At 39.2% G+C, this 26,494-nt stretch overlaps 3 protein-coding genes across 4 annotated transcripts in view; 1 reads left to right on the top strand and 2 right to left on the bottom strand.

Moving 5' to 3' along the window:
- slc2a4rg (SLC2A4 regulator) overlaps nt 1–16,695 on the top strand; it is a 70,339-nt gene extending 53,644 nt beyond the window's left edge. Inside the window, exons 5-9 of one of the 2 annotated variants that reach the window (XM_079849818.1) lie at nt 3,554–3,654; nt 10,760–11,015; nt 12,447–12,554; nt 13,838–13,959; nt 14,051–16,695. In XM_079849818.1, coding sequence (XP_079705944.1) covers nt 3,554–3,654; nt 10,760–11,015; nt 12,447–12,554; nt 13,838–13,959; nt 14,051–14,162 — 699 coding nt within the window. In that variant the 3' untranslated portion in view covers nt 14,163–16,695. The remainder of the gene's footprint in view (nt 1–3,553; nt 3,655–10,759; nt 11,016–12,446; nt 12,555–13,837; nt 13,960–14,050) is intronic. The other variant, XM_079849819.1, reaches the window with a different exon arrangement.
- Nucleotides 3,961–10,133, bottom strand: LOC307145829 (uncharacterized protein; the record flags this gene model as incomplete). The annotated part of the gene is made up of 4 exons (XM_079849423.1): nt 7,533–10,133; nt 5,595–6,971; nt 5,088–5,441; nt 3,961–3,964 (listed from the first exon to the last, which is right to left on the bottom strand). The coding sequence occupies exons 1-4, from the start codon at nt 8,657–8,659 to the stop codon at nt 3,961–3,963; spliced, it is 2,862 nt and encodes a 953-aa protein (XP_079705549.1). The 5' UTR covers nt 8,660–10,133.
- On the bottom strand, nt 16,121–25,818 carry gss (glutathione synthetase). Its single transcript, XM_079849817.1, has 14 exons — nt 25,623–25,818; nt 24,733–24,871; nt 24,089–24,234; nt 22,978–23,053; nt 22,629–22,774; nt 22,360–22,476; nt 22,173–22,253; nt 21,865–21,942; nt 21,063–21,132; nt 20,776–20,970; nt 20,130–20,211; nt 19,859–20,048; nt 18,732–19,241; nt 16,121–18,685 (listed from the first exon to the last, which is right to left on the bottom strand). The coding sequence occupies exons 2-13, from the start codon at nt 24,859–24,861 to the stop codon at nt 19,118–19,120; spliced, it is 1,434 nt and encodes a 477-aa protein (XP_079705943.1). The 5' UTR covers nt 24,862–24,871; nt 25,623–25,818; the 3' UTR covers nt 16,121–18,685; nt 18,732–19,117.
- Nucleotides 25,819–26,494: the final 676 nt, after the last annotated feature.

The following is a 26,494-nucleotide window of genomic DNA, read 5'->3' as shown; positions in this document are numbered from 1 at the left end:
GGAGGGTGTGTCTTCCAGGCAAATGTCATTCTGCCCCCAAAAGGTGTAAACTCTGAATGCAAATTCCCATTGTTAGCAAATATTTCCATGCGACAGAAGTTTCTGTCTATATAAAGAAATGCAACTAGAGGCTTAGGGCGATTTGTAACTTTTGTATTTATTATCTTTGAACTGAGTATGAAATTGGCATGACACATTTACATAATTGTTACATTTGATTTTATCCCGACTGACTCTGAAATTGTTTTCCCAAGTAGATTAAACAGATTCGAATGTTCCCGCAAGTTTTGTGTCAGATTAGTGACGACTAATATTTGGCACTAATTCAAGTGTACGTGGTTCGCAAAGACAAGAAGTGAATTTCCATTTAGAACACCAAAAATGATGCTTGCACAATCTAAATTTGGGTGTCTTAACTCTGTTTTAATTTAATGTTACTTTAGATAAGTGTACGTGGGAAACCACAGCATGGCCAATCCAAAGCTATTATAAGAGAAGTAATGTTGGTCAGCTTATATCTGTAATAGTGGCCATACCTCTACTGAAGTAAACGTTACTTTAATTTCAAGTGTTTGCAATTCCATGGGGGCTATACCAAAGTATCTTTGATTGTGTAAGCGTGAATGCAGCCAATCTCTGGTATATAGCCAATTACCTCTGTTTGGCAACCGAAGCTGCCAAGCTTGTGATCGTGAGATCCGCGTTAAACAAGGTGTGAGGACCTCTGAGCGACATAGCTTCCTAATATGAACGGGTAAAATATAAGTAAAGAGTTAAAAGGAATAATCAAACATTCGCTCACATTTAATGATGCTCGGATATCATTAAAACCTTTTTCATTTATGGAGTCAGATGAAATAACGAGGTAATACATATGAGACAAATACAAAATGTATTTCATTTAATCTTGTTGTGTTGCATGAAAGGAAAGACAGTAACGCGCAGAGACCTTCACCCGTTCTATCGGATGCCGCCATTGGGCCGATCTAGACGGGCTTACATTGCTAATGGAAATTCTGTCATAACTTCGATCCCAACAGGAGCAAATAAGAACACACTGAGAGACCCTACTAAAAAAGATTTTCAGTTCAATTAAGTGTAGTTTTTGTTTTTGTCATTTAAAAGAATCCTTAGGGGATTGAAGAAGCCCTTTCAGATTATGTTAGAAACCCCATTAGCCATCCTGTGCACAACTAAAATTTAGTCAAAATGTTGAAGACAGAATTAAAAAAATAGATAGTAGAGTTGTTTATTTCACTCTGGTGCGTGTTACATAATGTTTAATATGGGTTCAGCTGATTTTTGGCTAGAGTGTAACTCTCCTGTGTGTGTATTGAGACGATGGATGTGTCCCGTACTGCTAGTGCTTGTCTTAGGCAACAGCGCTGGCTACCTCTTCTATTATTTCAGCTCACCAGAGGCCTCCCTGCATGCCTATATGTTCTGCTATAGCCAATAAAAACCACTGTGAATGAAGGAGACGAGAAAAAAAACAAAGTTCTTTGAAGCGGACCAAGCCAAATGCTAAGCAGCTGGGTGAAGTGTAACTCAAGAGGACTCAGACTGGCTGGTCATTCATAAAGACAGATGGAAACATACACTTCCCAGTCGCTTTTGGTTTATGATTGTCACATCCTCGTTGACGAGGCTTCGATGGGAAATGTTTGATAGGCTTTTGTGATCTGTGAAAGGGTTAAAATCATCAGCCTTGAGAATAGCCAAGAGCATTTGCATGTTTGTGTGTGTATGTGTGTGTGAGCAGACACACACCCACTCATTGACTCAGTGAACAGTTCCAGACATGTTTCATGTTTCAGAGTTAATGTGATAAATTTTCTCACAAATTAAGCTCCAGGTGAGATTTATCAGAAGAAATTATGATAATTATAAATATAATGATAATATAATTTTGGCTCTCTGTTTGTTCTGGAGTGTCATTCTTTCACACCGTTCTCTGTCTGAACTATGGGAATATTATAGGGTGCAACGGGGTAAAATTGGGTAATCACGCCTGTGATTTTATTTTTCATCTGAACCACTAGATGGCACAAAGAATTACCACTTCCAAAACATCCGCTTCTGATCGCGGGCAGCAGCGCAAAGTTGATTCTGTGCTAATTTGATCTAATAGTTAATGTAGATTTAAGTACCAAATGAGAATCGCGATTCGCTAAAATTATTGAACATGTTTTGAGACAAAGGTCTTGTTAATGATTTTCAGTGTTGTTCAATGTAGTTAAAGGAACAGTTTTTCAATAACGGAAGAATATGTAAAAGTATGGTATTTGGGGTAAAATGCACCCCTGCTGTTGGGGATAAAAGGCACAATAATTAACACGATAATAATTATCCAAAAGTATATTTAGCATTATTTATTTTTTTAATAAAAAAAAATAAGATAAAAAAATAAATGATTATAATTTTATATATTTATCAATAAATGTATTTTACTTTTACAAGTGAATATAGTGTATTTTATACTTATTGAAGTGTATGAGACTTTTAGAATGTTACAAAATATATCTATTTCAAATAAATATTGTTTTGTTGAACTTTATTCATCAAATAATCCTAAAAAAAAAAAAACTTTTTATTACAGTTTCCATAAAAATATTGCACAGCACAGTTGTTTTCAACATTAATGATAATAATAAGAATGATATCAAAAATTGATCATGTGACTGAAGACTGTAGTAGTGATGCTGAAAATTCTAATTTACCATCACAGGAATACATTACAATTTTATTTTATTTAATCATGTAGTTTTACTCCATTTTGGCACTTGTTGAGTGTTATCTTTGGACATTGGATATGAAGTAAAAATCGCAGTGAAGTGTGTGAGAGACTGATTCATTTTTTTTTGAATCACCTACAGAAACACAGAAATCAAGTATGTTAGATAAACACAGATGAGATTCAGAGCGAGAGGAGAAACAAAATACACTTGAAGCGCTGGTGAACGTGAAAGAACAGCACAGGAGGTGTGAATCTCCCACACATGACACACGCATGCCGTCACCTGGCAGTGCTGTACATGTAATAGTTGTTTGACTGCAGCAGTGAGGAGCCTTCATGCCTTTGGGGCAGCAGTGGGCTGAAGGGAATTTCATGAGGCTTATGCAATCAGACCTCTGAATCACTGCAGATAGCGGCCTTGACTGCAAATAGACCAGATCTCTTTTTAAAGATTCACTTACTAATTATTATTCTCTCTTTATTCATTTTTTTTTAAAAGTAGGTTTATAGCTCTAAGGCAGAACTGTATTGATGTTCCTTAGGCATTTCTCAGGCATTCAAACTTTGTTTTGTAGCCTTAGGTGTGCTGTCTATTTTGGTCTTTAATGAGCTTTTTAAGAAATATAAGATTCAAGTTTGAAAATCTCCCATTGACTTGATAAAATAGAATACTCAAAAATCTAAATATTACTGAAAGATGTCATTGTGAAATTTGCATATGGATCTGTGATTGGCTGCCTTTCAAACTTTAGCATCTTCGGAAGCACCGGCATGCCCTTTATAAAACGTTAATCGTATGTTTTTTGTTTGTTCCAGAACTCCATGAAGGTGATGTTTAAGTGTCTGTGGAAGAACTGTGAAAAAGTCCTCAGCACCTCCTCAGGGATCCAGCGCCACATCCGCACCGTCCACCTCGGGTAAGCGTCAGTCAGACAAATCACGCATGCAATAGATGAACATGTTTGTTCTGCAGTTTGAACATTTACACAAGAAATTTGTCTGCCCAAACTAGACGTGACTCGACTACAAGACGTGACAAATTCAATCAAAAATCACAGCCAATCAGAAGAGCATGTGGGCTGAGTCTCTATGCAAGCGCACTGCACTCACAATGAATTCATAAATATTACATCGATTTAACATTGTTAAAAGGAATAGTTCACTCAAAAATGAAAATTCTGTCATTACTCACCCTCATGTCGTTCCAAAACATACAATTTCGTTCATCTTCGGAACACAAATGAAGATCTTTTTGATTAAATCTGGGAGCTTTCTGTCCCTCCATTGACAGCTACCATATTGACGCTTCAAAAAGTTCATAAAGATATCGTAAAAATTAAGCATAGCGTCAGTTCTGGCAGGTCACGTTAGTCAAGCTCGCACTCTCAGCTGATCCACATCTACCTATAGGAATACGACACCTATCACCGTATATACATATATAAGCTCCTTCAGTATTATCAGCAGCTATCACGTTTCTCAGGAGCTGATTACCCTCCTCCACCCCAAGCTCCTCCTCTCGTCAGTCAGAATGGCATTCTGATTCCCCTTGAATTAGAATAAATTCTTTAATTATGTTGTACTTTAACATCTTGAATTACTGATATCTGCAATACATTCATGTTGGTTCTGTTCTGTTACCCTAAGGGGGGTTATTGCCCAGAACAGAACCATACTGCCAATCCTAACTGTATGCTTATTGTCAATCGTACTTGACGATAGTGGTCCTGACAGAACTAATGAATTGAGCGGTTTAGTCCAAATTTTCTGAAGAGACAATATTGCTTTAAATGATTAACAGCTTTAATTTAGGCTTTTAATAACATATAAACATTGATCAGCGAACATAAACAGAAGCTCAACCGAACCTGCATAACACACGAGAATTAACCTCATTGGTTCTTGCTGAAGCTCAAACGAGCTGCGTAACATGAGAATGAACCTCATTGGTTCTTGCTGAAGCTCAAACGTGCTGCGTAACACGAGAATGAACCTCATTGGTTCTTGCAGAAGCTCAAACGAGCTGCGTAACACGAGAATGAACCTCATTGGTTCTTGCAGAAGCTCAAACGAGCTGCGTAACACGAGAATGAACCTCATTGGTTCTTGCTGAAGCTCAAACGAGCTGCGTAACACGAGAATGAACCTCATTGGTTCTTGCTGAAGCTCAAACGTGCTGCGTAACACGAGAATGAACCTCATTGGTTCTTGCAGAAGCTCAAACGAGCTGCGTAACACTAGAATGAACCTCATTGGTTCTTGCAGAAGCTCAAACGAGCTGCGTAACACGAGAATGAACCTCATTGGTTCTTGCTGAAGCTCAAATGTGCTGCGTAACACGGGAATGAACCTCATTGGTTCTTGAAGCTCAAACGTGCTGCGTAACACGAGAATGAACCTCATTGGTTCTTGAGGAAGCTCAAATGTGCTGCGTAACACTAGAATGAACCTCATTGGTTCTTGCTGAAGCTCAAACGAGCTGCGTAACACGAGAATGAACCTCATTGGTTCTTGCAGAAGCTCAAACGAGCTGCGTAACACGAGAATGAACCTCATTGGTTCTTGCTGAAGCTCAAACGTGCTGCGTAACACGGGAATGAACCTCATTGGTTCTTGCTGAAGCTCAAACGTGCTGCGTAACATGAGAATGAACATCATTGGTTCTTGAGGAAGCTCAAACGTGCTGCGTAACACGAGAATGAACCTCATTGGTTCTTGCTGAAGCTCAAACGTGCTGCGTAACACGAGAATGAACCTCATTGGTTCTTGCTGAAGCTCAAACGTGCTGCGTAACACGATAATGAACCTCATTGGTTCTTGCAGAAGCTCAAACGTGCTGCGTAACACGAGAATGAACCTCATTGGTTCTTGAGGAAGCTCAAACGTGCTGCGTAACACGATAATGAACCTCATTGGTTCTTGCAGAAGCTCAAACGTGCTGCGTAACACGAGAATGAACCTCATTGGTTCTTGAGGAAGCTCAAACGTGCTGCGTAACACGAGAATGAACATCATTGGTTCTTGCTGAAGCTCAAACGTGCTGCGTAACACGAGAATGAACCTCATTGGTTCTTGCAGAAGCTCAAACGTGCTGCGTAACATGAGAATGAACATCATTGGTTCTTGAGGAAGCTTAAACGTGCTGTGTAACACGAGAATGAACCTCATTGGTTCTTGCAGAAGCTCAAACGTGCTGCGTAACATGAGAATGAACATCATTGGTTCTTGCTGAAGCTCAAACGTGCTGCGTAACACGAGAATGAACCTCATTGGTTCTTGCAGAAGCTCAAACGAGCTGCGTAACACTAGAATGAACCTCATTGGTTCTTGCTGAAGCTCAAACGTGCTGCGTAACACGGGAATGAACCTCATTGGTTCTTGCTGAAGCTCAAACGAGCTGCGTAACACGAGAATGAACCTCATTGGTTCTTGCTGAAGCTCAAACGTGCTGCGTAACACGAGAATGAACCTCATTGGTTCTTGCTGAAGCTCAAACGTGCTGCGTAACACGGGAATGAACCTCATTGGTTCTTGCTGAAGCTCAAACGAGCTGCGTAACACAAGAATGAACCTCATTGGTTCTTGCTGAAGCTCAAACGTGCTGCGTAACACGAGAATGAACCTCATTGGTTCTTGCAGAAGCTCAAACGAGCTGCGTAACACGCGAATGAACCTCATTGGTTCTTGCTGAAGCTCAAACGTGCTGCGTAACACGGGAACGAACCTCATTGGTTCTTGCTGAAGCTCAAACGTGCTGTGTAACACGGGAATGAACCTCATTGGTTCTTGCTGAAGCTCAAACGAGCTGCGTAACACGAGAATGAACCTCATTGGTTCTTGCTGAAGCTCAAACGTGCTGCGTAACACGGGAATGAACCTCATTGGTTCTTGCTGAAGCTCAAACGAGCTGCGTAACACGAGAATGAACCTCATTGGTTCTTGCTGAAGCTCAAACGTGCTGCGTAACACGAGAATGAACCTCATTGGTTCTTGCAGAAGCTCAAACGAGCTGCGTAACACGCGAATGAACCTCATTGGTTCTTGCTGAAGCTCAAACGTGCTGCGTAACACGGGAATGAACCTCATTGGTTCTTGCTGAAGCTCAAACGAGCTGCGTAACACGAGAATGAACCTCATTGGTTCTTGCAGAAGCTCAAACGAGCTGCGTAACACGAGAATGAACCTCATTGGTTCTTGCTGAAGCTCAAACGTGCTGCGTAACACGAGAATGAACCTCATTGGTTCTTGCAGAAGCTCAAACGTGCTGCGTAACACGAGAATGAACCTCACTGGTTCTTGCTGAAGCTCAAACGAGCTGCGTAACACGAGAATTAACCTCATTGGTTCTTGCAGAAGCTCAAACGAGCTGCGTAACACGAGAATGAACCTCATTGGTTCTTGAGGAAGCTCAAACGTGCTGCGTAACACGAGAATGAACCTCATTGGTTCTTGCTGAAGCTCAAACGTGCTGCGTAACACGAGAATGAACCTCATTGGTTCTTGCTGAAGCTCAAACGTGCTGCGTAACACGGGAATGAACCTCATTGGTTCTTGCTGAAGCTCAAACGTGCTGCGTAACACGAGAATGAACCTCATTGGTTCTTGAGGAAGCTCAAACGTGCTGCGTAACACGAGAATGAACCTCATTGGTTCTTGCTGAAGCTCAAACGTGCTGCGTAACACGAGAATGAACCTCATTGGTTCTTGCTGAAGCTCAAACGTGCTGCGTAACACGGGAATGAACCTCATTGGTTCTTGCTGAAGCTCAAACGAGCTGCGTAACACGAGAATGAACCTCATTGGTTCTTGCAGAAGCTCAAACGAGCTGCGTAACACGAGAATGAACCTCATTGGTTCTTGCTGAAGCTCAAACGTGCTGCGTAACACGAGAATGAACCTCATTGGTTCTTGCAGAAGCTCAAACGTGCTGCGTAACACGAGAATGAACCTCATTGGTTCTTGCTGAAGCTCAAACGAGCTGCGTAACACGAGAATGAACCTCATTGGTTCTTGCAGAAGCTCAAACGAGCTGCGTAACACGAGAATGAACCTCATTGGTTCTTGCTGAAGCTCAAACGTGCTGCGTAACACTAGAATGAACCTCATTGGTTCTTGCTGAAGCTCAAACGTGCTGCGTAACACGAGAATGAACCTCATTGGTTCTTGCAGAAGCTCAAACGTGCTGCGTAACACGAGAATGAACCTCATTGGTTCTTGAGGAAGCTCAAACGTGCTGCGTAACACGAGAATGAACCTCATTGGTTCTTGCTGAAGCTCAAACGTGCTGCGTAACACGAGAATGAACCTCATTGGTTCTTGCTGAAGCTCAAACGTGCTGCGTAACACGGGAATGAACCTCATTGGTTCTTGCTGAAGCTCAAACGTGCTGCGTAACACGAGAATGAACCTCATTGGTTCTTGCTGAAGCTCAAACGTGCTGCGTAACACGAGAATGAACCTCATTGGTTCTTGCTGAAGCTCAAACGTGCTGCGTAACACTAGAATGAACCTCATTGGTTCTTGAGGAAGCTCAAACGTGCTGCGTAACACGAGAATGAACCTCATTGGTTCTTGCTGAAGCTCAAACGTGCTGCGTAACACGGGAATGAACCTCATTGGTTCTTGCTGAAGCTCAAACGTGCTGCGTAACACGAGAATGAACCTCATTGGTTCTTGAGGAAGCTCAAACGTGCTGCGTAACACGAGAATGAACCTCATTGGTTCTTGCTGAAGCTCAAACGTGCTGCGTAACACGAGAATGAACCTCATTGGTTCTTGCTGAAGCTCAAACGTGCTGCGTAACACGGGAATGAACCTCATTGGTTCTTGCTGAAGCTCAAACGTGCTGCGTAACACGGGAATGAACCTCATTGGTTCTTGCTGAAGCTCAAACGAGCTGCGTAACACAAGAATGAACCTCATTGGTTCTCGCACGTCAAGCGGAAAATGCTTGAGCTTCCGTTTACCACAACTGATGTGTGAGTTGATGAATATGTGAATAAAAGCCTAAATTCAATCTGTTCATCATATAAAGCGATCAAGTCTTCAGAAAATTTGAACTAAACCACTCAATTCATATGGATTAGTTTTACGTACGATTTCTTTATAAACTATTTGAAGCGTCAAAGTAGTAGTTGTGTAGCTGTCAATGGAGGGACAGAAATCTCTCAAATTTCATCAAAAATATCTTCATTTGGGTCCTGAAGATGAACGAAAGTCTTACAGGTTTGGAACGACATGAGGGTGAGTAAATGATGACAGATTTGTAACTTTTGGGTCAACTATTCCTTTAAAAATACATACTGAGTGACTGAAAGAATCTTTGTCATAGAACTCACTTGTTTGTTTAACGTTCTTGTTTCCTTTTATTTTCAAGATCTGATCTGTTGCTTTCAGTACAGCTATAAAGGGCACGCAAAATGATATTCAAACTCGCATTAAATTCTTTTAACATTAAAAAAAGCACAGGATACAGTGTTAAAAGTCTTCAACATAGGACATATTGGCTCTCTTTTTAGTAAATGTAAAGTTAACTTTTAACCCTTGTGTTATGTTGCGGGTCAATTTGACCCGTTTAGATTTTCTAGTTGTTGGAAATACTGGTTAACCTATGGCTTTTTCTCATTTATCATCATGAACATGCATGCAAAGTTTCAACATGCTGGTGTTTTTTGACATATACAAACAAAATTACTGTTCCTTTCGTGATGTTCACGGGTCAATTTGACCCGCATATTTTAACGCTCTAAGGCTACTGTACGGACCCAAAATAATAACATTTCTTGGTTATATTTTGTTATTTTATTTTTTTACTACCTTATGAAGCTAAAAAATTAGGTTTTCCACACTTATTTCAATACAGAAAAATATTTTGTCAGCCACAGATGGTAAAAATTACCTATCATTTATTTTTCAAGCTACCTGAAATAATATTAAACCTTTTTTTTTTGTTGATATTTTGTGACTTTTTCACATTTATCATCATGAACATGCATGCAAAGTTTCAACATGCTGGTGTTTTTTTTTTTTACATATACAAACAAAATTACTATTACGTTTGTGATGTTCGCAGGTCAATTTGACCATCATAGGCAGCTATTCAAAAGCAACTGTACAGACACAAAATAAAAACATTTATTTTATGTATGTCAGGGCATCAACTCCAGTTCTAAAGTGTAAGTGTATCTAAAAGTGCTCTAACCCAAACCAAACACACTTGAAAAAGCTAAATCATGGTGTTCAGAATTAATTGCAAATTACAAATGAAAATTTTTGACAGACACAGATAGTAAAATAAGCTCTCATTTATATATTCAAGATATCTGAAATATATTGAGACTTCGACATAGACAGCAGGAAAAATTAGCTCAGATTAATTGATTAATTGTTCAGTTATCTAAGCAAAAAAAAAAAAAAAAAAAGTTAAAAAAATATATTTGCAAATATATATAAATATAACGTATATTCAAATTTTAAATAGTTTTAAAAAATGGTTAAAAAACATTTTCATTAAATCACACCTTCAGATATATATTTTTTGGAATATTTGACAAATGTTGATATTAAAAGTTTACAGTTTGAACCTGAATCTTTGTTGTTTTTCATAGTGTGATTTTTTTGAGGAATTGTATTGAATCCAATGTGGGTCAATTTGACCCGGACCATAAGGGGAGTGCACAGAATTCCAACCTAACGTGAGGGTTAAAGCTTTTGAGGCGGAGATGATTATGTCCTTATGAAGGGCTCAGTTTGTCTGTCAGTCTCTAAGGATGAGGCAGCTCAGGGTGCTCTTCCCTTTCTGAGCACCATAACTGGAGGTAGAGAGGGAACCACATTCTGATGGAAGTAGTAAGAGTGTTTTTATAGCCTCTTGTTGCTACCTGACCATCCCATGTAAATCAAGCCTCGGTTATGATGCTGGCACTGCTGCCCCCTGCCGGCTGCCTGGTGACGCGTGCACAAGAGCACTGAGCCTGCCGTTCTAAGGAGGCTGTCCTAAGTTTTAGTGTTGTGTGTTTTCAGACGAAATGGAGATTCTGACTACAGCGACGGAGAGGAGGATTTCTACTACTCTGAAATCGAGGTCAACATGGACACTCTTTCGGAGGGGCTGTCCAACCTCACGCCCACCTCTCCTACTACGTCCGGGCCGGCCCCCGTCTTCCCAGTCCTGACTTGTGATGCGTCTCGATCTGAGCCCGCCCGCATGATCCACACCCCACTCAGCCAATCAGCACCGTCGGCGCTGTGTCACATCCGCACTGACCACGCTTACCAGGTAACATCGCTCTTCACTGCGTCTAGACATCTTATTGAACACCCACTCACGTCTATCTGCACTCATTGGAGTGTGTGTGTCATGTAATGGGTTTGAGGTGTAGTGATGAAGTCTTCATGCACTCTCTCCTTTTGTCAATCTGTATTTACTTTGAGAACATCATATTCTTTCAGATCCCCCACGCAAGGCTCTGTTTTAGTTATTAATGCAACTCTAATCTCCCACCATCAGGGTCAGAGTCAACAAAGCTTTATGACTATAAACCCAAAATCAAAAGAAAGAAATACGATATTACATTTTGTTTGAAGAATATGAAACCTCATTTTTCATTACTTTCATGACAATTAATTGCAGTTTAATTATATTCTCATTAGGGATAGTTCACCCAAAAATTCTCACCCTAATGTTTCAAACCCATAATCCATCTGTTCATCTTTGGAGCACAAATGAATTTAATATTTCTGTCCATACCAAACCTTTGACAAAAAGACATCGTAAAAATAATCCTTATGAATCAAGTGGTTGAATGGATTCAAGTGGTTGTAAGTAAATGATGACAGAATTTTCATTTTTGAGTGAACTGTCCCTTTAAATAAACTGTAATTTTTATTATTCTCTGTGATTCTTATTAGATTCTCACTATGGTAACAAATTAATTGTTCTGTATTACAAAAAGATACTGTAATACAGTAATTGTTAGAGCATTAAAGCATAAACATGCTACCATAAATATACAAAAGCATAAACTAATACTACCATGATGTTTAAATACAATGGCATTACAGTTATGAGAATTTTGGGAGGAATTCTGCTTAACTGTCGGCAATAATATCAATGCAAATAATCTTAACGGTCTTAAAAACGAGGGGGCGGGGGGATAAATATGACATGTACCTAAACCTCATTGAATTTTGTTGGGTTTATTATTTAAAAACCATTTGCCAAATCAGTAAGAAACCAAATTCAATATATATTCTTGCAAGTGCACTGTTTTAAGGATGTTTAGACATTTTTACAGGACTTTGCAGGAGTTTCTTGAGAAATTCTGTCCAAACGGAATGAATGACCTTTCTAAAATCTTTCAAACGGTCAGAGATTTATATATTTGACCTTTGCTCGCGCACCATATTTAGGGCTCTGTTCAATATCAAAGCCAGACTTCTGCATACACATGTGTCTCTTTAATTGCTGGAGTCTATTTTGTTGATGTATTTATGGGTCAGTGTGATGAGGTCAGCAAAGGCTGTGGTTTCAGGACCAGGTTGGATAGGTTGAGTACCAGACCGTCTCATTTCTAATGGCTTGTCATGATCGAGTCTTTGAGGCAGCTCTTCTTGGCTATCGCTGGGTTGTGGATGTACTTAACAGTGTTTTCTCTTCATCTTTCCGCTGGCTTTGCTAATACCGCCTCTTACACACACTGTTTTTCAGGCTACAACCCCTGTCAGCATTCCCAGCATGCCCTCTGAACCGCCTCACAGTGAGGATAGGATTAGTGTATCCTGGCAGTCGCCCCCTGTCATATATAAAGGTCTACCGGTGAGATGGCTACTTTCTTTCTCTCTCTTTCTTGTTTTCTCACAGTCTCTCTCTCAGAGACTCAGTCAACAGCGTTTATCATCTTGTGAAAGACTGAGCTCACTAAACGTTGAAAGGGCAGTGATCCTGTAAGCTTGGTTGAGTCTCATTTGTCACTCCCAGCTTGTCTTTCTCTGTCTCTTGGGGTCTTTCAGAAGTTGCACTTGCATGACTTTTGGTTTCCTGTCTCAGATGCTTTTGCAAAACGCAGAAAGTAGCTTCCAAACCCGTTACAGGTTGACAACTGCATAAATCTCACACTGCCTGGTCGCTGTTTGGATTTAAATTAGCAAATGCTTAAGAGTCTATGATTGGATCATTATTGCAGTGATTCATATGTTTACAGCATGTTATATATTTGGCAGCAGTTCTTCTAACCCTAATTGATGGAGTGTGTAGCTTTTCATTTCTTAAACAACCATGTAGGAAGACACATCATGGCCATATTTCAGGATGACAATGTCAAGATTCAAGAATGGTTGGGAGAATGGCATGAAGAATCATTTTCACACAAGATCTTGACCAAAAATGGATGCACTTCTTGATGGAAATAACATCACAACATTTATTTCCATCAAGAAGTGCATCAATTTTAGGTCAAGATCTTGGCAAGAGTCCAGCGCTCTGTACAGTCTCCTCCAGCACATCCCAAAGACTTTCAGTGAATTTAAGGTCTGACCTCAGAGTGTCAATTCATGTGTGAAAATGATTCTTCACGCTCCCTCACAACCATTCATTCAGTAAAGACATTTATAATGCTACAAACCATTTCTATTTCAAATAAACGCTGTTCTTTTAAACTTTCAAAGAATCCTGGAAAAAAATGTATCATGGTTTCCACAAAAATACGAAGCAGCACAACTGTTTTCAACATTGATAATAATCAGAAATGTTTCTCGAGTATCAAATCATCATATTAGAATGATTTCCGAAGGATCATGTGACACTGAAGACTGGAGTAATGATGCTGAAAAATCACAGGAGTATTTCTTTGACACAAACGTGATTTTCTCAGCTTTTTGCTCAAAATGTTGCTTTTTTTATTAAACTTACCCACATTCAAGAGTTGATACAAAAAGAATTCATGAAGCTAGAATAAAACGGTAACATTCAGAAATCTTACCGACCCCAAACTTCTGAATGGTAGAAGTGTCAGCTGTGATGTAAGCACGTCTTCACTTCTTGTGTATTTGGTTGTGCTTTTGTGTTGGACAGATCACCTTTAACATATAATGCCTTTGCAGGGCCCGATGACTCAAATCCGCACTGTGAGCATCGGAGAGAAGAGACAACCTGTTAACCACACCACTGTCAGCAAAGCACACACCAACAACACCTCCGCTTCCAAAGCCACCACTGGAACCAGGTAACCCGTCCGCCGGCCGGGCTCATGCCTGCGTGATGATTTTGGAGCCTTGCATCACAGCTAACCCAAACTATGTGAACTATTTCCCCAGGAAACCACGCGGCGAAGCCAAGAAGTGCCGAAAGGTGTACGGCATGGAGAAGAGGGACCTGTGGTGCACAGCGTGCCGTTGGAAGAAGGCCTGCCAGCGCTTCACTGACTGAGCTTTATCCTTTAGCCCGCTTCGAAACGTGCTCTTTTATTGCGCCTGTTCCACGGACTGAGCACCGATATCTCCTGCACACTCTCACAGGGGGACTTGATGAGCCGTCTGAGGCGTGTGGCCTTTTAAATGTCACTCATTCCTCCAGGCCACAAGGGGGTGCTCTTTTCCTACCGCTTCCATAGTGGAACAACGAGACTGCTATTCAGATTAAAAAACTGATAAAAAGCAAAAAAGAGGAAAATACTTTGGGGAAAAAAAGCTTATTGGCTTTTGCTGCATTGCGTATTAAGGCAAAAACAAGTTACTTTTTCACAAGTAATCCAGAAATGAAACAATCAAAGCAGATTTTTCAGGCAGTTTATTTTACTTTCATGTTTTTGTGGAATACAGCTAACGATTTTCCATGATTTTAAGTGTGGCAGACTTTATACATAGCAGTTTTTTTTAACTGTTTAAAACTCTGTAAGCTATTTTGACTGGGTATTGAGTATTTTAAACAGTTAACCCTCTTACACGAGAATCTCAAAATTCATTTACGGACGTCATTTAGCCTAAGCTTCAAAATCGAACTGTTTCTGGACTCAACGCTTTATTTTGCCTTCAAGCACTTTTAACGGCCATGAAAATCATTTAGTTTTCTATTTCGATAAAGCAGAGTGCAGTTTAGCATTGGGATCGGCGCGTTCGCGTACACGGTGAGCGTTTCCGCTTAATAGTCAAGAACTGTTTCGACACACATTGCTAAAGTAATACCTCTAAACAAGAATGAGCCTTACGGAGAGAGACCTCTGTGTACTTCAGCGCGAGCAGCGCGAGTGCAGGAATGTAAAATGGCCTCTCTCTGCGCTTACGCACCGAAACCATTCTGTCCCTCACAGATCAACTGCCTCTTTATAAGCTATGAGGTTTATTCCTGTCAGTCCACAGTATTAATTCAATGGCAGGCACTTTAACCAGCCACACTTCAGATTTAACCGTCATCCCAACAGGACATCCCAGTCTAATGTGATCCATAAATCAAGTGTTTTCCACACAAACACACGATCGCGGAGTCTTTGTGGCAATTTCGGGCCACATTGTGCTTCCTAAGGAATTATTCGCTTCTCGTTCAGCTTATGGATATTATTCACGTCAAGGAAACGCTTGCTCTGTTAACATGTAGATGTCTTCCACTGTGCTTTCTTTTCATATGGAGGTGATCATGTGACGTCTTCATGTAAACAGACCCTCTCAATATGAGCCAAGCAGCTCTGAGCTGTTACACTGCCAAAAATGATTTGCTTTGTATTTTCGGCTTGTTTTCCATTACTAATATCTAAAAACTCTTGAATCAAGATACACTTACTTAAGAATGGAAATGACCTGATGTTAAGTGTTCATTTCTGAAAAATATGTTTCAGAAAAGCAATATTCTTGTTTTACCCCACTTGTTTTAAGCGTAAACTCACTTGATGTTTTTTCAGAAAACATGACGATTCAATTATGTTGCTTCTCAAGTAAATATATCTTGATTTAAAGCGATAGTTACACACTCTCAAGTTGTTCCAAACCTGTGCGAGTTTCTTTGTTCTGTTGAACACAAAAGAAGATATTTTAAAGAATGTCGGTAACCAGACAGTTGACGGCACCCATTGACTTCCATAGTAGCAAAAAAAAACTCTCTGTCTGGTTACCAACTTTCTTCAAAATATCTTCTTTTGCGTTCAACAGATGAAAGAAACTCATACAGGTTTGGAACAACTTGAGGGTGAGTAAATGATGACAGGATTTTCATTTTCCTAAACTATTACTTAAATAATGTTTAGATATTCATACTGGAAAACAAAAATACTGAGTTAGAAAATCCTTTTTTTGCAGTGAAATGAAACACTGATAGTCATTGGACATGTGAATGTGATCTGTATCGTTAAAGGGATAGTTCACCCCAAAATTAACATTCGGTCATTGTTTAGTGACCCTCATCTCGTTCCAAATCTGTATGATTTTGGTGAAACCTCACATTGGACCCCATTGACTTTCATTGGATGGACAAAAACACCACAGATAAATTTTTCGAAATTTCACCTTCTCTTGTGTTTTGAAAAATGTTTTGGAACTACAAATTTTGAGTGAATAACCCTTGGAGGATAAAGTTCACTCAGTTTTGGGGTGAATTATTCCTTTGAAAAGAAACTCTAATCCTAATCATTTGACACATTATTTTCCGCCTTCCAGGTTGAAGATTAAATCTCGTTATCAGACCAAACAAAACTGGCAATCAAAATGTAGAGGTTCAAAGAAACAACTGGGCAAGTGCCTAATTGCCAAATGACCGAATCTTATCAATCAAAGTATATTGTCCAATCGCAGCTTAGAGCAGCTTTGTCTTCTCTTTAGTGGTCAGAAAGGAAAGAGCGTTCCTCTCATGATCGTAACCTTCACTAAGTGCCAATGAGAAGAACAAGAGGGAAAAAATGTAATTGCACTAACTTGTACTGCACAAAACGTATATTTTTGATGTACCGTTTTTATACGCAGAAATTGAAGTTTTTTTTAAAAAAAGCGAAACCGCCGTGCTTCTCTTCATCGGGTCAGGGACGGGGTCTTTCCGCTGACCTCGCAGCTATAAGCTTACGTGGCGGTACTTTACGGCCTCGCGGTTCATGACGGCGACATGCGACTGCAGGCCTTCAGCCTCGTTTTTAGGGAACGTCACTGTCTCGATTTATACGAAAAATCCTTTCTCATGTTAAACATTGTTTTTCTTCATAGGAAAAGAGTCATGGGACGATTTTAGGCATCAAAAATCAGGCGGTCAGACAGTGACGCGTTAAATACATTTATAAATTTCAAGGCTTCTTTGCCAAGACTTTGATAATATAATAGTAAAAATCATAAGAGTGAAAATGACTTTTTTTTGTTTTAAAGTAATGAATATAATATCATTGTATATTTTAGGCTGAGGGGAAACGGGGGGAGGGGGGGGAAGAAGCATGAATGAATGTAAAAAAATCTACAAAATGAAACGCCTATGATCTGAGTTCGTTTTTTTCTCACACAAACTTCTTTCGGTCTTTTATTTTCTTTCATATCAAGTAGTTTGAACCACTCAGTGTTTTTTTTCTTTCGTTTTCATTTTCAGTTGACGCTTGCATCGATGCGTTTTATACGCGATCATGCCGTGTGTGTGTGTATTATTGTGAGGAGGAGGGACGTTGCTATGTGGATCATTGCGTCTTCCTGCCCTGCACATTCCGATAGATGACTTCATGTTAGTTCGTCTGAACCTTTATCTGTCTTTTCCCCGTTATTCTAACTTCACTGAATGCCTGTTGCTTCTTCGGCCAGGATATTAAGCTAAACAACCAAGAAAATGTGTATTAAAAAAAAACGAAGAAAAAAAAAAAAAAAAAAAAAACTCCACTTACTCTCTTTGTAACTTTCGAAACATTTCAGAGTTCAAAAAGCATCTTTACAATAATCCCGCTATTCAATACAGCTTTAACATAAACATACATCATACGATTCTCTTTCTGCCTTGTTTAACTGTTGAGGTCTTGTCATTGCGTCAAGCCCTTTCACTTTTTCATTGTTCATTGGATGAGATTTGATGCATGTCTTGTATCATCTTTGTACTATCTTGCTTTATTGGAACCATTATTGTTTTTCGGAAGTTGACAGTGACAGTTGAGTGAATGAACGAGAGGATGGAGGTTTTTCCGGTGTTGACTTCGTTTGGTTGGTTGGTTGGTGATGAGAGTGTGATTTCTTGTGGCTGTAATGTGGAGATTGAAATAAACATGGATTTCAGAAAGATGTTTGAGTGGAATTAGATTTTTTCTTTATTTGTGAATGCTAAAAATAATCTCCAGTAAATGGTTCTAAAACATCTTAATCAATGATTTTTGTAATATTTCGTTAAAATTACATAATGTTTGGTTCAAGAGTTCAACCGTTCAAAAGTTTGGTTGGTAATGTTTTTGAAGTACGTTTCTTACGCTCACTGAGACTGCATTCATTTGATGAAACGGTGTACAGTAAAAACAGTAATATTGTGAAAATATTACGATTCATATTAAGTTTTCTATGTTAATATATTTTAAAATGCAATTTATTCCTGTGATCATTTCGGCATCATTATTTCAGTCTTCAGCGTCAATCCGTGTATCATTCGTTCAGTCGTTTTTTGATTTCATATTGAAAGTAGAAAAATGAGAAAACGGTTAATTTTTCGTTTTTTAATTTAAAAGAAAAACAAGCATTCAGTTCCGAGGTAGGGGCGTTTCATTCCCGCCCATGTGTAGAAATCGAATATTCAAGTTGTTTATTCATTTTCCTACCTCAGAACGAAAAATCAAGCTGAGTTGTGTTTTTATTATTATTTTTTTATTATAAAAAAATGAAAAAGGAACCGTTTTCTCATTTTTCTACTTTAAATATGAAATACAAAAAACGACTGAATGAATGATACACGGATTAGCGTCACATGATCCTTCAGAAATCCTTCCAACATTCTGATTTTCTGCTCAAGAAACATGTCTTCTTATTATCAATGTTGAAAACAGTTGTGCTGCAATTCAGCTTTAACTGAGACTATCATGATCATAAACATTATCATCAACTACTATCTGATTGTTTGACCATAAATGCTGGTTACAATGGAAAGTTACCTGTGTGGTTTAATAAAATCAGTTACCAATTTATGTAACTGAAAAAAGAAACATGTCGTTGAAAAAAATATTTTATAAAACAACTGACTACTCACACACTCCAACAAATGAATCCTTGAATGAGGTATTAAACATGTACACAAAATCAGCGGTTCAGTCATAAGGTTCCCCATTGATCGACACTACGGCATCTTTAGGGAATATTCAACACTAATCTCATATAAAACAGATGCCAGACAAAGAAGGACTCGTGGGAAGTCAGTGGTATGTGATTCTCCTCCTGTCCAGTGTGTGGTGCTGTAGTTCAGACCAGCAGTGGGTTGTCCAGCACTGCTACTCCTGCAGCAACGCCCCCATCAGCGTGCTCAGAGCTCTTGGTCCTCAGCAGGTGGCCCACACATTCATTAAACACCACGTCTTTGCCTTTCCTGTGTGTGTGAAAAAGATGCAGTGATTTGCTGTGACACTGGGCCCTATTTTAACGATCTAAGCACATGGTCTAAAAGGGTTGTCCCTATTCTCTTAATGAGTAATGGGTGTGTTTTGGACATAATGTGGAATAAACCAATCAGAGTCTCATCTCCCATTCCCTTTAAAAGCCAGTTGCGCTCGCGCCATGGCGGATTCGCTATTTAAATGGCGGAATTCGCAAGCGGAAAAACTGACCGCTTCTCTAGCGAGGAATTGGATCTGCTCCGTTAAAGCACGCAAGCAGACTATCTATGGGACAAGTGTGCATTGTGCACCCGCCTATAGGCGCATATTACTAATGTGCTCTTTAAATGACAAAAAAAATATATTGCGCCATTGTCTTTAGACCAGGTTTCAGCTCTGGAACACACCTCGTTTTCAGACCAGCACGCCCATGGGCGCGCAAATGCATTTGCTATTTAAACAACATGGCGCAGGATGTGAAAATGATAACTGCGTCGGGCTGAATCTAGCAAAACACACTTGCGTCGCGCCTGGCGCTGCATTGCGTCGGGTGTATGATAGGGCCCTGTGTTTTTAAGATCTATGTGTTTTGTTGAAGCACTGATCCCACCTGACATAGGCTCCGAACGCTCCCAGTTCACTCAGACAGGAGTTCGGTCTCAGAGGAGCTCCGGGCCGGAGCAGGTAGTTCTGGACCGGGACGGGCTGGATCTTGTCCATCAGGATGTAGGCTGTCCTCTCACTGGAGTTCTTCAGGTTCTCCAGCACCTCACAGATCTCACTGCCGTAAATGTTGTTGCCTGCGACATAGGAAACCTCTGAGCAAGTGTTTGTGATATATATGTGAGCGAGTACACAGGACATGACTTGTGAATACTCACCTCCTCCCTCCCTCTGAGGTTTCAGCACATACTGATCAGGATTGGCCAAAGCCATTGCTACCGTTTTATCACCGTCTTCTCCCTGAGGAAAGACAGGTCGACCATTTAAAATCGGTTTCATAAAAATAAAAATACCGTTGAGAAGTCAACAGTGGTACTCAATCCTGCTTCTGACCTTCAAACTTTCTAAAAGTTTAGTTCCTAACAAGGTTAGCATATCATTATAATAAAATAATAAGAAAAATAAACTTTTGTAATTTCTGTGCCAACAAGCAGCAGATACGAGCGTTGCAGTGTGTGTAGAAATTGTGTGCTATAATCATGTGACCGCAGCTTTATGATAGCGATTCCTGTGTAAATACAGATGTGCCATCTTTCCATAAATCTATATATTGTAGTGTCACATGAGATATGAGACATCTATGTTGAGCGCGTCAACACAATGGCCAATCAGAGACATATATGTTAAGCGCGTCAAAACAATGGCCAATCAGAGGTGTTTAAGAATTTGTTCAACAGTGCTCAAAATGCTAGAGGGAAATGCTGGTATCGTCATTTTTAAATTTCAGTAGAGTTGGATGTGATCATAGGGTCTGTTTTCTCAAGCAGGATTCAGCACCCCTCGTCTACAGTGTTGCTCCTCTACCATGTCCAGGGTGTACAGCCCAGCGAAAGTGGCCCGAATCTGAGCAACTGTTTCAGGTTCGTCAGGGAAGAAGCGCTCCAGAACCCCCGGCCGGGCCAACTCCTGCTGCACCTTCTTAGTTCCAGCGAGATGGGTACTGATGTCGGGACACTTCACGGCCAGAGAGCGCTCCATCATCAGACGGGCCTCCCAGCTCTGAAACATACGGGTTTGATTCACACTCAACATTCAAAACTGATCACACCACATACATTTCTGAGAATGTCCATGCATTTCCATGTCCTCACCCGCTCTGAGGTGTAGTTTTGGGGCATGTATCCGTTACGGAAGTAAACAATGGCTATCTCACGGCCATCTCTGCAGGAATTGAAAAATTAGGCCTTTATTGACATGTTTGTCAGTTGACAACATTTCAATCTTGAAGTTGGAAAAAATAGTCATGTAAATGTTTTGACTAGGGGTGTAACAATACGCTCATGTCACGATTCGATACATATCACGATACGATATTATCGTGATACTCCAAGACATGATAAAAAGTTGACAAAAAAATGCACTGTTGATTTAAATGCTAAATTTGGTATAACATGTTGGTGTAAATGAATAGGTTTGGAATTGGTGATGATAACCCAATGCACAGGACAATATTGACACCAGATTAAAAATATTCATGATTCTGAAATTGAAAATACAGAATTATTTTAGACGAATATGCTTGCACTCTGTCACTCACTAAATATATTTAAAATAACGTAGGCCACTTTTTACTGGTAACATAAGACATTTGGCATTATCAGGAGCCACAAATATTCCCCCATTGCATTATTATACATTATATTCAACATTATATAATGTAGCACTGACACTAAAACTCTGAAAACTTGAATTTTTATTTTGGGTGAACTATACACAATACAGATTGTCACTATCCACGATACATATTGTTGCATTTTTGTATTGCGATATATTGTGACGGTATATTGTTACACCCCTAGTTTTGACTAAACATTGCTCTCAAGTGTTCTACAAAGCTAATATTAATGTGTTGGACAGATGAGAAATGTGTGATACTGAATCACAATCACTCACACAAAGAGCCTCTTGCTCTGATCAAGAGATCCGGTTCTGCAAACATCTTCAAACTGTCTTCTTATTACCGGAATATTTCTGTACATATAACACAACAGATAATCACTTTTGGCCCTATAAAAGATGCTTTGCTTCACAAACACCACTATTAACATGTATTATTAATAACAGGCAGTGGAATATGTATAGACATTACGTACATGTTGCTCACGACTGCTACTCAGTACTTACTAATGTAGTTACATATTAACTAATGTAAAATAGCTTGACAATGAATTCTGATTATAGCAAACTATCTGACTACATACCTTTTCCACAGCTCATTCTCTACGTATCGATGGTCATAAATATTCCTCTGAATATCCTCGACCAGAAACATAACCACAGCCCTGTAAGGGACAACATCAGCTGTAAATAAATGCAGCTTTGGTGAGCAGAAGAGACTTCATTCAACAACATTGAAAAGTCCAACTCAAGGCAGAGTGTTTAACACACCTCTCAGATCCATAGAGCTGCCAGGCCTTGGCCAAACCTCTCGCCAGACCCGCCGCTGGGTTGTTGTCCAGAACACGATCACACTCCTCTGACAGGTTTGCGACCTTCAGAATGTGTCTTACAGGATTGAGAAACAGTTGATCACAGCACTGACGACAAACATCATTCAGTTATAAACCAGTGCAGCATTTTAATACACAATCTCCTCTAGTGGAGTTACTTTGTTTGAGCTCTTCGGAGATTCAATTGACCACTTTGCCCAGACTTACCGATGGACATCTGGTGTCCGAGAAGCAAGACCGCCAAAACTTGCAGCAATAGTGTTGATTTCAATCTGCTTTAGAGACGTCCCGGTCCCGCCGCCTGGTCTGTGGTCCAACATGTAATCGGAGCGATTCAGGCCCAGCACTATTGACTTGGGGAAGACATGAGATACTGTATAGTTTAAATATGTGTATCTAAAGAACATGTGCACTTAGTTTATATTAATGTTACGTTTATATGAAGTCAGCTGTACAACATCTATAATAGAACATGAACAGTGAAGTAAAAGTTTCTAATGTGTAACATGGTAGATTAAAAAAAATGAATCAACAAACCGCTGGTAAATGATTATACCTGGGGTAGATGTTCCTGTTGAACTTGTTTGTATATGCTGAAAAGTCTGGCTGTAAAATCGTCAACTTTGATAGTGCTGTTGAAGAGTAAATAAATAAATATTATATGGCATATAATACCTCTAGTGGCACTAGATGGAATTGCAAAATACTAACAAGTTTAAAAAAACTGCCATTGTTTGGACGGACAGATTGTCCTCATCCTATTTGCAGAGTCAGTGTTATTACAGTGTCATGATTTCACAAAACAATCAGAGTAATATTTTGATTGTCTGTGCATATTAAGATATAAGGAGATAGGTAACAAGATAGGAGAACATTTAAATAACACCATTAAAATGTATAAGGTTAACATTAGTTAACTACATTAGCTAGCATTAACTAATAATGAACTGCACTTATACAGCATTTATTATTCTTAGTTAATGTTAATTTCAACATTTACTAATACTTTATTAAAATCTTGTTAACATTAGTTAATGCACTGTGAACTAACATGAACAGACAATGAACAGCTGGATTTTTATTAAAATGATAATTCTGTCAGTAATTACTCCCCCTCATGTTGTTCCAACCCCGTAAGACTTCCGTTCGTCTTCAGAACACAAATTAAGATATTTTTGATGAAATCTGAGAGCTGTCTCACTAAGTAATTACTAACATAATTTTCATTTTTGGGTGAACTAATCCTTTAACTAAAGTTAACAAAGATTATTGCTTATGGTTAGTTCATGTCAGCTAATATATTAACTACTGTTAACTAATGAACCTTATTGTAAAGCTTAACCATGTACAAAGAAAAAGGATACTCAATTAGCAATTAAACAGGGCAAGGCTTCCTTAAAAAAAAAAAAAGTCAGCCACAACTCTTTGGCCTAAAATATTTTCTTGAATTATTAACTAAAAATCTCACATTTACACGTTCACGATTCTCTGATGTCAGTAGTAATGCATGGAATGCAGGTAAAAATAAAATATTTATTATTTTTTAGTGTTTTATATTGATATTCTTTTATTTATTTGTTGCGATTTTACATTAATTATTAATTTATCAACTCACAAATGCATTTATTAATTTAGTAAATCCCAACAATAGAGCAATTGTATCATACCTGGCCAGAGTTTCTTCTAGAAAGGTGGGATCCTGGCTCACCCGGTCCACCAGCCGGTTAAAATGTGTCTGTACTGCCAGTGCCTGATGAAAGAGTGCTGTGGGCACCGGTGTGGGGAACAGCGTGATCGGTGCATAACTCACCACCTGTCAACAAACACACATTTATTTGGGCATGTATGGACACCAGCAGAGCCCTTCAGTCACTCCTGATTCTCTGAGCGAGGGGTTTCTGCTCGGCATCGACTCAACGGGGCAGAACTAACCCTCCATAATCCAGAAACAAAACACGACCGTAGGACAAACAGAATTCCAGACGTGGCTGTGAATCAACGGTAAACTCTGTGACGAGATGTCAGTTTGTGTTTCAATGCTAACGCTCATTTGAAATCATCTTTGCCTGTATTTATGGAATAATTGGCTATCTAGGAGTCTTGGTTAGATCTGGGTTAGGTCTACAGTGCCACCTTACATGAACGGGAAAAGAGCCTGTCGCTGCCTTTATAGTGGCATGAGTTTCATTACTTTAGCTCGATTTGCAATGCAAAACTGTCCTCTGTGGGATTTTGCAGCTTGGATGAACAGTGCTCGTAAATGTCTAAATGACATTTCTTTCAAGCACATGAAACAATGGCGTGCTCTTACTTCAGGAGAGTTTGGCGTTTCTTTGGTCCGCATCAACACCCCATGTAAAAGCGCTGTGTCTTTTGCGATCTCTTCTATATTTTTGATCAGGTTTTCATCTTTCAGGACATCCTCCAGTTTGGCAGACATAGCAGAGAATCTACAATCAGAATGAAACACATTGTAGTCATTACTTATGCATGCCACAGATTTTCACAAGAAAGCTGTATTTTAAAGTAAGATACAGACTTTCAGATATGTGTTTTTCTTTTATTGGAAAGATTATATCATGAAATGATAATATCATTTTTTGTTTATGGGTCAATGACATGACGTGCATATTTGAGTGTCCAAGTGCATTAATTCCTTTTTAAATAATTTGATAAATTCATGACATAAATCCATTTATTCTATAAAACATATTTAGTATGAATGCTAATTTCAAGTATGGATAGGTTCAACCTACCAGGTTGATACACTTTTTAAATGTCAGGTGGTACAACTATAGTATATACAACTATTTGGTTGTACTGCCTGTCTGACATAAAAACAGTAAAAAAAAAAAACGAATTTGAAACACTTTGAAATGTTATTTAACAACTGAAACTTGTTTAAACATTGTTCATTACTCAAGAATAAGCATTGCATCCGTTTTAACCTTTATTTGTCAATGACTCGTCGTATATTATTAAACTTCCATTCCTCGGACTTTGTACTAGTGAGAAAGGGAAGTGGCTTTAGAGACTCGCAGATGAATGAATGAGACTGTACACAACATAACCCGCTGCTGCAGTGATGTAATGATTAGAAACATGTACTCACCATGACATGGCACAACTGCACTAACTCTTACAGAAGACAGCACACTACATGTCAACACTAGCTCGTGTATGCGTTGAGTTATGGCATACCTGATGTTCGCGGGCCACTCCCGTGCCACTGAAGCTCCTTGTTTACAGTGGGTCTGTATAATATTTAGGCTCAGTTCACCTGCTCAGGTTTGAGGTCAGACTGGCAATCATGTGAAGTGTTTCAGTCGCACTGCTAACTAACTGTGTGGTGCTGTTCCTGTTCGGCTCGTACACAATAACAGTATCCAATCAGTGAACAGAACGCTGATGACGGCACTGTCCACGTGCGCGCGCAGCACTTCATATCACACAAGCGTTGTCGGTCTTTCTTTTTAACGTGCTGTAAAATGAGGAACGGGACACCAAAAAACGGGGTAGACTGGTCATCCTAGCTTAATAATTCCTGAAGCTTTGAAGCCTTCGTGAATATTGTTTTCAGTGTTTTGGAGCGTGGTGCAAATATATATTAAACAGACAGACACCATTTTTTATGGTTTGTAAATTGCATTTAATAGCTTACACTTTCAAGTTCAAGAAAGTTTGTAAAACAAAACTTTCTTTTTTGGTTTGTAAAAAAAAAAACATTCGTTGCATTTACAGAAGTTTGACCAGCAGGGGGCGTGTGGAGGAGGTCTGTTTGTTTCATCTAAAAACCACTGGCACTTCAGTACTAGGCCTACTGCTAGCGTCACCCATATAATAGTGAGTAATATGTAACAAGCAGAGCATAGACAAAGAAGTGCAATGCAAATTATTTTTATTCATGAACATATAAGTGCAATGTTTTAATACACTGATAATAAAATAAGATTATGCAATATGATCTCTTATAAATTCATTTTTCATTGCATTTATTTATTCTCTTTTCATGGTAATGCAACACGAAATGCCACAACAACAATCCAACAAACACAACAAAAATACATTCCATG

Source organism: Squalius cephalus (genome assembly GCF_949319135.1).
Source record: "Squalius cephalus genome assembly, chromosome: 18".
Lineage (NCBI taxonomy): Eukaryota > Metazoa > Chordata > Actinopteri > Cypriniformes > Leuciscidae > Squalius > Squalius cephalus.
This window is presented reverse-complemented; position numbering and strand designations above follow the sequence as displayed.